Here is a 12,257-nt window from a genome sequence, read left to right as displayed (position 1 = left end):
GAACAAACCTACAGTCTCTATCTTGTATGTAACCCGGGGACTGCCTGTATATTAAAAAAAAATAATGGGATAACAGAACTGCTAAATTTGGCGAGAATATTCAGGTATCAATGACCCTTGGCAATGAAATGGTTAACCCATCTATACAGTACAATAATTTAGAGAGAAGATGCTAGAGCAGGAGGTGTCCTACACATTACATAGCATAAGGCCACAAGCTGAACAATTCATAATTTATTCAGAAATATGATGAAAAAGAACTAACATGAAAAAAAAGTTCAATACTGTACAAACACCTCACTCATAGCTGCATTATACATGTACTATATGGGTTGCAATAGTAGAAAAGCTTCCTCCTTAATAAATAATACTTAATCTATGGATGGATATTATATAATTCCTTCTATTAGCATTTAAGGTTTACAGTTTATATAAGAATTGTCCATATAAATAACTTGTGTGGAGGATTATGAGCCTCTGCCTGGATGGAGGAGTTCCTGCACAGCATGTTTTTATTAGAGGCGTATTTAATAAAGTGCAGGCACACAGTCTGCTTCAAAGAGGAGATTGCCACTGGTGGGATTATCATGGAGCTCCGACGAGCCTGTCTGGTTCTGTGCCTCTTCTGCTTTGCCCAAGTCTCATATCAGCAGAAAAAACAAAGGCAAACTAGTAAAGGTAAGAAGCTTTGTCTTTTATACATGTGCATGTAAAGATGTGGTCATTTGGAATATTATTGATTATTATTTCTCCTATTGAAACAGAACAAATCATTTTTTAATCCCCATTTACAATGAGTTGGTGCTGACAGTTGTGTCTGATGCTTGTTCATATAGGGTTTGTATCCTAACAACAGAAACTATCATTACAATCACAACGCATATACAAACTTTACATATGAATAATAATACTCACAGAAAAAAGTATTTTAATATAAATTCTAGAACATCTAGCGCTTATCTTGGATTATCTAGAATAACACAATAGCAGGGGAAAGAGTGGTACCAGGATGCTTCTCCATACATATACATTATGAAATATCTGTAGTGATAACCATGAAAGTAAACACATACTCAAGTGCTATCTGGTGCCCCACTCACTGGTCCCTAACTAGGATGACAAGTGCAAGTATCATAGATACTGCCATAGCAAATAGTTGCCATCTGTAGCAATCATGTGTTCCTTTACAACTGTAGAATACTGTACACCTACATTTTAAGTTGATCATAAATCAACTAGAAAATTGTTCAAGAGGGCTCAGAGGAGGTATGCAGACTGATCCACCAGCATTCTTCAGTTTGCTATGCAGAGTGGTACCGAGAAACCAAATTCCCTAACCCAGATCCCACAAAAAAAAATTCTACTACTAAGTTAATGGAAGACATTGACCAGATTCATTAAACCAGTACAGACTCTGGACTGCTGTAGCTGGAAGGTTCCCCCACGGTCACTCCCTGGCCTTGGGAGGGGGACCACCATCCTAATAACTGGTAGTTTTAGTCCAAAGTGTAGTTTTCTACATTTTTTCATGTCGCAAGTCTCTTTCTTGCATTATACGGTATATACATTGACTGGACTGAGAAAACCTATGACAAGGGGCAGTTGAACACCTAACAGCAAGTGTAGTAAAATAATAAATTATGAAAATATATTACAGGTTACATGGTTTATTGATATTGGCAAGTTTATTGACCACCATTACATTCATGCTGTAATTTCTTTTGGGGAGGCTCCTAAAGTTTATGATTTATTTAATGATTTTAAAGGGGTTGGCCACTTTACCTCATGGTTTTTGAAATGTGTGTGTGTAAGTATGGGGGGCAGGATATGAGATAATTTAACAATATACATCCAATAAAAGTTCTGCTCCTCTTTCTTGATTTGTGAAGTGAAGCCTCCTGTCTTTTACCTCATCAGCCAGACGTTCCTGACCATAAAATGGCCGCAGATGGAGGGTCATGTGATCTCTAACTGTCCCTGAACGGCTGTTGGAGATAACATGACCCTCAATAAGGTAAAAGACAAGAGGCTTTACTCTACATATCAAGAAAGAGGTGCAGAACTATAATTAGATGTATATTAGTAAATTACATGATATCAGGCTCCCCTCACTTTCACACATATTACAAAAACCATGAGATAAAGTGGCCAACATCTTTAAGAAGACAGGTAACATGCGCTAGTGGAAACTCTTTAGAGAAAGACAGTATAACTTTCTGTTCAGATTGATAAAATAATTATGTTTCCATGATCATTGGAATTGTAGTATCTACCGATATTGTATAAAGGAGATAGTTACCTAAAGATCCATTATATACTTACAGTCCCTTTGATATCTGATGTCTTTCAAAAATGTCACTATATCATGAATCAGAAAAATAAAATGCCTGTATTTTTATTCATTTCTAATGTACTTACAAGTCCTCGGATCTTGCAATACATCTCTAACTGCAAAAGAATGTGAGGAACCCAGAGGTTCTTCCAGATCTGCTACAAATCTGTAGCACATAACAGCCAACTCCCTTAATAAATCCAGCTCTTATGGTGTAAGAATAGTTAAATATAAAAGCAAATGCAGTGAAAAACAGTATAGTAACGAAACATATTATTCAATTATATCTTTATTCATTGTATGTTTTCTTAAAGGTTATGGAGACTTTTGTTTTATTTGGATATTTTGGCTAAAAATACTTTTTGATCATTTTATTACACAAGTTTTTTTAATGTAATAAGCTGAAGAATAGTGTACACCTTCAAATCAGTCAAATTCAACTATCATCATAAATCAGCTTAGAATATTTTTTTAATAGGGAAAAAGAAAAGGGCTGAGGACTGAACCATCACACAGAAATGCAAGTCAATGCAATTTTGGAGTTTGATATGTTCTGTGATAGGTAGAGGCAGCAGAAGCCAAACTTATAAAATCAACTGCTTTGCATTGAAAAATTATTCTAAAATCTTACAATTTTCACAATGACCACAGATCCCTCAAAAATTCTAAAATGTTTATAATGTTGAGATATATAAGTATTAGAATTTATATGTATAATATTATAGTATCTCATTTTTAATTGTAAAAACTAAGTAGCTGACACTTATTACTTAAAGGGTTTTGCAGATGAAAGAATGCTTTCAAATTATAACCCCATAGTGATGTTTACACATTAAAGATAATTTTTAACCCCCTTACTTTACAATTTTACTCACTTTTATTGCCATTTAAGGGCCTGTCACTAGGGTGATGGTCAGCATAAAATGTTGAGTATAGACATGAAATTGGGGACAGAATGGGGCACATTTACTTACCCGTCCTGTTGCAATCCCTGATCCGGACTGTCCAACAAGGATGAAATACGGCGCGATTCACCAAGATCGTGCGCCCGATATCCTGCATGTGTGGCTTCCCCACTGAGGTTCGCCGGAGTTCACCATCTTCTTCCCGGTGTATGTGAGTGCATGTTTTGTGACACAATTTGAATTTTAAATCCCAGTCCAAATCAGTCGGGTTGTCCGACGGCCAAGCCCACCCAATTCGGGTGTAGTCGGGGGAAACCCGACGGAAATTCGGTCCGCGGACCATTATTGTGTGCCCCATTATGATCCCTGTGTACTGACAATGTGCTTAGCTTATCAGGGTATAGGTTTTTCTACACTTCCATAAAGCTTCTGAACATTCTAATAGAATCTGACACATAGAAAAAGAGAGATCACGAGACAAGAGATAATGAGATCCGTGAGATGGATATAACACACAACAGTCTACTAACTCAGCTCTACTACATGCCTCCTTCCCCTCCTAGAAAGATCTTATCTGTAGTTTGTAGAGTAAGTCTGTGCACTCTGATTGCTGAAAGGAAGTGTCTGTGTGTGAGCTTGTCTTGGAAGGGAAGGGGCAGAGATCACACTACATCTAGCAGACAGAAGAATCAATCAATGAGAGGACACTCCATCCCTCAATTAGTGCAATTCAGTTAAAGGAAATCTACCCTCCGATTGTAGGTTCCTCCGTACCCCCTCAGCCTTACAGCATCCCTCTCTAATCCATTATATAGCTAAACCAGAAATAAACCTTATCTTTGTTTTATACAAATTGTTGGCAGAGGCTACTCTGACACATGGAGTAGCCTATCCAGGCTGTGGGAGCAAATGCTACTCTATTATCCCCATTAGCCTTTGCTGTTCCGCCTTCTTTTCCATTCCTAGTTGCGATTCAGATACATTAACGCTATTTATGCTGCCAGTTTCTCAGAATGGATAGAGCTATGAAGGAACTGGTGGCACCACTACAGCTTTTGCACACTAGGACTTGCAAGGAGGTGGGATAGCAGAGGCTACTGTGGCATGGCGTAGCATTTGCCCAAACAACCCGGACAGGCTACTCCACGCCCCAGTAGCCTCTGATGATAATTAGCATAAAACAAAGATAAGGTTTATTTCTGAATAAGTTATATCAAAGGATTAGAGAGCCACACTTTTGGGGTCCGGTGCATGGGAGGACACCTACCTTCAGATCTATCTTTATAGGTAAATTCCTGAAAGTAGGGTTCCTTTAACTACTATAACTTTTTATAATGAATAATAAAGGATCTGCACATCTTGAAAGAACAGATGATGCTGAATTGACTTTAGGAGGAATGCAGTCATGGCATAAAACAGACACCTCAGAAGAGATAACAGATCCTCTTCTTAATGCATAAGATGACTAGATCTAAGACTACCACCAAGGAAATGTATATCAATCAAATGTTAAGGGGATTATCTGGATTAATGATCATGACCAATCCTAAGGACAGTGAACAATGGAGGATGACGGTGGGGCAACCCATAGAAAATATGTCCAAAACTTTATAGAGCTAACACATTAAGCTAAACCAATGATCTGCTTTTATTAAGAAAACAAATGTCAACAATGGCTCAAATGTAATAAAATCACAATCTTTATTAGACATACATAGACAGGATAACTGACCAAACATTTACTATTGAAATGGTAAACAAGTATATAGTGACACATGTGTACACATGTGGGTACAATATGGCTAACATCTAGAGATGAGCGGAACCAGTGTTTCCTTTTGGCCAGCAGGACCCGAACATAGCCCCTAGCTATTAGCCATGGCTATTATTGGCCAGAGGGGGAATCATAGCCATGGATAGTTGGTAGGGGCATCAATTTGACGGATTGGCTATTCGGCTGCCAATCCAGCAATATGTCCAGGTTCCGCAGACCACACCTAAAGGGAAACATTGTGTCCACTCATCTCAAATCACAGCACAATATCCGTAATCCAGTAAATAAGGTACCAGACCAAAAACCCTTAGAAATAAATAATTCATGTCCAGCAAAGATAATATAATACAAAGAACCTTTTTAAAGGTGAGACCGAATCATACTTTAGACAAGTAACCGGTCCCTGCCATGGTGTAGTGCAATCCAGAGGTAAAGATGATTTATATACATTACCAGCATTGACAGAAACTAGGGACATTAAAGGACAAGAGGGTTACCCTTTAGAGATGAGCGAGTATACTCGTCCGAGCTTGATGCTCGTTCGAGTATTAAGGTACTCGAGACGGCTCGTTGCTCGGACGAGTATTTCCCCTGCTCGAGATCGAGCATTTAATTAAAAAAACACAGTGAAGAACAATGAAGAATAGAATAAAAACAGTGAACACAGTGAACACAGGATCATTTAAGTGAAAAACACAGTGAAGAACACAGTGAAGAATAGATTACAGATGTTCGGCACATCTGCTTACTTGTCGGAAGATACGCGCGGAACGGTGCGAACAAAATAGTATGTGAAGAACAATATATATGTGTGAAGAACACGGTGAGCAGCACAGAGACATGGGGCAGCGGCAGCACGGAGACATCGAGGGGCACGGGGAGACATCGAGGGGCACGGAGACATCGAGGGGCACGGAGACATCGAGGGGCACGGAGACATCGAGGGGCACGGAGACATCGAGGGGCACGGAGACATCGAGGGACACGGAGACATCGAGGGGCACGGAGACATCGAGGGGCACGGGGAGACATCGAGGGGCACGGAGACATCGAGGGGCACGGAGACATCGAGGGGCACGGAGACATCGAGGGGCACGGAGACATCGAGGGACACGGAGACATCGAGGGGCACGGAGACATCGAGGGGCACGGGGAGACATCGAGGGGCACGGGGAGACATCGAGGGGCACGGAGACATCGAGGGGCACGGAGACATCGAGGGGCACGGAGACATCGAGGGGCACGGGGAGACATCGAGGGGCACGGAGACATCGAGGGGCACGGAGACATCGAGGGGCACGGAGACATCGAGGGGCACGGGGAGACATCGAGGGGCACGGAGACATCGAGGGGCACGGAGACATCGAGGGGCACGGAGACATCGAGGGGCACGGAGACATCGAGGGGCACGGAGACATCGAGGGGCACGGAGACATCGAGGGGCACGGAGACATCGAGGGGCACGGGGAGACATCGAGGGGCACGGGGAGACATCGAGGGGCACGGAGACATCGAGGGGCACGGAGACATCGAGGGGCACGGGGAGACATCGAGGGGCACGGGGAGACATCGAGGGGCACGGAGACATCGAGGGGCACGGAGACATCGAGGGGCACGGAGACATCGAGGGGCACGGAGACATCGAGGGGCACGGGGAGACATCGAGGGGCACGGGGAGACATCGAGGGGCACGGGGAGACATCGAGGGGCACGGAGACATCGAGGGGCACGGAGACATCGAGGGGCACGGAGACATCGAGGGGCACGGAGACATACAGGGGCACGGGGAGACATCGAGGGGCACGGAGACATCGAGGGGCACGGAGACATCGAGGGGCACGGAGACATCGGGGAGACTTCAGTGGAAGAAGAGCAGCGGATCCCGGGACAGCGTATCTCCCGACAAGTAAGCAGATGTGCAGAACATCTGCAATCTATTCTTCACTGTGTTTTTCACTTAAATGATCCTGTGGTCACTGTTTTTATTCTATTCTTCACTGTTCTTCACATCTGTTAACTTGTCGGGAGATAATATACGCGCGGAACAGTGAAGAATAGATTGCAGATGTTTGCATACATCTGCTAACTTATCAGAAGACATTCTTTTTCAATTAATTAACACATTTTATTCCCGAACCATGGTCCCTTTGAAAAATGCTCGAGTCTCCCATTGACTTCAATGGGGCTCGTTATTCGAGACGAGCACTCGAGCATCTGGAAAAGTTCGTCTCGAATAACGAGCACTCGAGCATTTTAGTGCTCGCTCATCTCTATTACCCTTTTATTATATTCACTTTGCTGCCTATATATACTTTATTAGTGTCAGGATCAGTGGATCCCCTAGACCACTGCGGGAGGTGGTATTAGCCGACACCTGCGACCGGAGTCTAAGTGGCACCTGGTCTTCACCAGAGTCCTCCGCAAAGCAGGGTGCCACCAGGTCGTTCCACAGGTGTGACTAGCCCACAGTCACAGCCAAGGTACTCGTGGTCAGGTTCAGGCACAGGGTCAGGGCAGGCGGCAGAGATGGAAGGTCAAGTCCAATCCGGGGGTCGCAGGAATGCAGGCACACAGGAACACAGAAGCAGGAATACGCAGGAGCACACAGGACTCAGGAGCCGGAACACACAGGAACGCAGGAATACTCAGGAATGTTGCAGCGAAGCTTTCTCAATGGCGTAGGAACTCAAAGATCTGTTGAGGCAGGAAGGGAGGTGCTGGATTAAAAGGAGATGTGCACCAATTAGCGGGGAGCTGACCCTTTAAATCCCCAACAGCCGGCGCGCGCCCTAGTAGGCGGGGACGCCCACCCATGGCAGTCTGCAGGAGAGCAGGAGCCGGGACAGGTGAGTCTGTAGCGGTGGCCGGAGCGGGAGCACACAGTCTAACATTGGGGAAGCAGAAACTGCATACTTACTTGGTGCCAATTTGAAACACATCTGGCAGTAAAACAAGTGACACGTTACTTCTTGCCACGTGAATTATCTCTAATCATGTAGATTAAACTAAATATGCATCAGATGTTATATTTCTGCCATAGATTACTCGATAGGAATAAGGCAAATATTACATACCTTAAGGTACAAGGGTAGAACAAGATATAAACCTTGGTTACCAGAAACTATTTAATTTATACTTAATTGGACCAGGGATGTTATGTTTCATAGGACTGAGGCTACATTTACACAAACGTATACCCATCCGGAGAGGAAGAGGTTGACTGATCCCATCTCCATTGAAATTAATGACGCATGGCCTTAAATAAGGCCGAAGATAGAGCATGCTCTATATTTTTACAGCTGTACGTAGGTCCCCCACACGTTCGTGTAAATGTAGCCCAATAGTTTAATTTTTAGTTTTTTTATGTTGCAGCTGTTCAGCTTTCAATGGAGAGAGTGTAGGTGAGGGGCTCACCCCTCCTCCATCTTGCACCCAGCTGTATGCTAGCCTAGGCTTTGTCCTGGGTAAGCACGTGTCAAAGAGGTCAAAGAAGAGAGTATGCAAACAGATGGGAGAGAGGGTAGCCCCTAGCAGGGCATATGGCCGTTTCATGTGTGACTTGCCCTTTTTCTTGCCTCCTGTCAGTGATTGCTCATTGTAAACTGGTTACTCCATTTGTTTGTTCAGCAGATGTAGTCAGCTTGAAAATGTTTGAGGATTTAAAGAAGCAGTTGGAAGAACTTAATCAGGATGTCAATCACCTAAAGGAACAACAAGCATTGCAGACAAGTGAGTACCATTAAGGTATAACCCATAAGGATAGTTCATCTATATAAGATTGATTGATGGAGGTCCAAAACTTAACACCCCCACTGGTCCACTGTTCTCAGAAATCAAGGCTCAGAGAATGGAACAGTCCTGTTCCTGTCTGGGAACTGATCTGCATGATCTGCATTGATGTATCCTCACCAATCTGATATCGGCCAAAAAGGACTCTGACACAGAATGGTTGCAATGGAATAAGCTGTGCATTATTCTTCTGAATCACACTGATTTTACCCCATACATTGAAGGGGTTAAATCTCTAATATGCAGAATGATCATAGATATGATTGCTGAAAGTCCCATCTCATGGACCCACACACTCTAATCATCTGAGAATGATCTCAAATTATAACCCCTAGTGGTATTTACACAATTCATAGGATGATTTTAACCCCCTTACTTTACAATTTTACTCAGTTTTATTGCTGTTTTAGCTCCTATCACTCAGTAATGGATAGTATAAAATTCCAGGGTATCGGCAGGGTCTCTCTAAGCAGACACTTCATGATCCCTGTGTGATGATAATGTGGTTAGTTTCTCAGGCTACAGGTTTATCTACACTTTCATAAAGCTTCTAAACATTCTACTAGTTTGACACATAGAAATAGAAAGATCAGAGATGAGAAAGGATGAGATCCATGAGACGGATATAAAACACAATAACACTCTGCTATAATACACACAGTCAGCCCTGCTACATGCCTCCTGCCTCTGCTATAAACATTTTATCTCATTTATAGCTTGTAGAGTAAGTCTGTGCACACTGCTTGCTGGCAGGACGTGTCTGTGTATCAATTCCTCTAATGGAGGGGGAGGGGCAGATATCATACTTCATGGAGCAGACAGCAGAAGCAATTCATGAGAGGAATCTGCCCTGCCCAACCATAAAAAAAATCTGAAGATTTACGGTCAGATCCTGGGGCAACCGTAAATGCGTAATTATATCTGTGAAATGCTGTATTTTTGTTAATAACAGTGAATTGGAGAATGTGTTATTTTGTTATCCTGAGTATATTTAAGAATTTGATTTTGTGGGAATACCTCTTTAAGTGATCCATAATTTACCCCTTATCCCATATGATGTGCAGAGGGGACATGTAAGTTAATTTTTTACATTCTAAGTTATATAATAAACAATCTTATTATCATTCCAGTTTGCCTGAAGGGCCACAAGGCTCTAAACAAATGTTTCCTGTCCTTTTCGGAAGCAAAGACATACCATGCGGCCAGCGACACCTGCATTTCACAAGGAGGGACCCTGAGTGCTCCAGAGAATGGAGATGAAAATGATTCTGTATATGATTATGTTCGCAAGAGCTTAGGTTCAGGTTCAGAAGTTTGGATAGGTATCAATGATATGGCTACTGAGGGAACCTGGGTGGATATGACTGGGAGTCGCATCTCCTTTAAAAATTGGGAAACTGAGATTACCACTCAACCTGATGGGGGCAAGCAGGAGAACTGTGCATCTCTTTCTGCTGTTGCAATTGGCAAGTGGTTTGATAAAAACTGCAAGGAGACACTGCCTTTTGTGTGTCAGTTCTCAATCGTCTAACTACCAAACCTCCTTTACTATACTAAGCTATTCACGCTTGAGAGCACAAATGTAGCAAAATTCACCCAGAATGTCACCTGGAGAGCATTATAACTCTTTTTGCTTAGTATATTAGTAATTCACTAGACCCAGACTTTAACTTGCTGCCACAAGTATATTTATTTACACCTTTTATATTGTATATAGCTATTGACAGTGGAAGTAATTAATGTCAAGTGCAATCAGTAATTGTATTATGTTAAAATATGCAAATAAAGTCTTTGTTGTATATTACCATGCTGGAATACTTTTATTATTGTAACTTTAATAACATGATTGTTAATAGATTGATATTTTTGCCCATCAGGTAGGAGTGGGCTGAGCTGCACTACCAGTCAAAGCCAATAGAAAAGCAGTAACAGAGAGTCTATTGTTAAAGAGCTCTAGTGAAATGCATATTACTGATGATAACACCATGTCTAAGGCTTACCAAGACAACTGTACTTAAGAAAGTCTCCAATCAAAATCAAGCATGATAAACCAGGGACACTTACTCATAAATCCAGACACCATGGCTGTAGTAATCATCTTATATTTGTTTTCCATGTTTATCAAAAAAATCAACTTTTTACATTATTTTAATGAGCTTTAGGGGTTTACCTAGCCTCTCCGTGATCTGGCTTCAAAGACTGTTACACTGTCTGCTCCGTGTTGCAGATGCACACGCTGTTATAATGTGTAATGATTACTTTCCCCTTCCACCGTGAGCTGAAACGTCCTATGTTGCAGTGAGATTACATCAGGCAGAGGGAGGAGGGAAGTGCTGAGAGAGCAGCAGGGCAGGAGAAGACTGTACAGCCTGTGGAGCTGCATCATGGAAGGGCTCCGTTAACACCCAAGGAGCACATCAGTCTCCTTTGCATAATTGTAAAAGTATATTTTAGAAGAAAGGAGGCCATGGATTACAAATATAAGAAGATTATCACAGTCACGGTGCCTGGATCTATAAGTAAGTGCCACTGGTTTATATTGATTTGGATTGTAGATTTCCTTTAAGTCTATGAGGCTGCCTGTAGATCAAACTAACTGAATTGAGATCACTATGGAACCAAAGAAGTATTGGATCAAGGTCCTCAGCCGCATTAAGTTTTCAATGATGTAAAAGTAATAGCATACATGTTTTGGACTAATAAGATAAAAAGGTTTTCAATACCTGACGCTATAAACAAATGTATTTATTTATGTCTCCAGTATCACCTCACTGACATTAGCTTTGTTCAATCTCATGGCATTCATACAGTGTACAGATGTGGGGCATATGTGAGATCATTGACGGTGTTTGATCTCTATAATCAACATTTCATATGCTACATACGGTACGTCATACAGTTAAGTACCTCCTGCAACGTATTACCAGATAGATAGAAAATTTATATCACAGGAGGAAGCATATGCAAGTGACTACTGTGTGCCAGATGTGTCTAATATCAGAAGCTGAACTTTTTTTAAAATTTCCTTTAATGAAGAATAGTTTTGGAATCCACTGTTACATACAGTGCATGTTGAATTTATAGAATCTGAAGATTTATGAGATATATCAAAATAAGATTTTTACTTTACCCCCCCAGGGCTGCCACTATGAATTTCATCTGCAAATTTTGTGAGCTCACACCCTTGCACATTATTTTCAAATCATATTCTGCTATACCATATTGCAAGCATATGTTTAACACTGGGCTGTAAAGAGATTGTGGCCTTCCCAGCAGTCTGCAGTTTTTTGATTATATGACTTTTAGTGCATAAAAACAGTTATACAACCTATCTTCCTACTTAGAAAATACAGCATAACCAAACATATTACGTGGGGACAGTACAAAAACAAAATTTACTACATAGATTCAGCATTGGAACCAAGCTTACTAAACATACAGTATCAGAACAAAGATT

General features: G+C 41.8%; 1 protein-coding gene across 2 annotated transcripts; it reads left to right on the top strand.

Annotated features, from left to right (window-relative positions):
• The first annotated feature begins 529 nt into the window (after positions 1 to 529).
• CLEC3B (C-type lectin domain family 3 member B) lies at positions 530 to 10,604 on the top strand. Of its 2 annotated transcripts, none has more exons than XM_072154817.1 (3): positions 530 to 678; positions 8,642 to 8,740; positions 9,931 to 10,604. In XM_072154817.1, exons 1-3 carry the CDS (start codon positions 588 to 590, stop codon positions 10,329 to 10,331), a joined length of 591 nt encoding a protein of 196 aa, XP_072010918.1. In that variant the 5' UTR covers positions 530 to 587; the 3' UTR covers positions 10,332 to 10,604. The 2 variants fall into 2 exon arrangements, with proteins under 2 accessions (XP_072010918.1, XP_072010917.1); XM_072154816.1 differs by having other exon boundaries at positions 542 to 678; positions 8,639 to 8,740.
• Positions 10,605 to 12,257: the final 1,653 nt, after the last annotated feature.

This window comes from Engystomops pustulosus, chromosome 5 (assembly GCF_040894005.1).
Source record: "Engystomops pustulosus chromosome 5, aEngPut4.maternal, whole genome shotgun sequence".
In the NCBI taxonomy this organism is placed as follows: Eukaryota; Metazoa; Chordata; class Amphibia; order Anura; family Leptodactylidae; genus Engystomops; species Engystomops pustulosus.
This window is presented reverse-complemented; position numbering and strand designations above follow the sequence as displayed.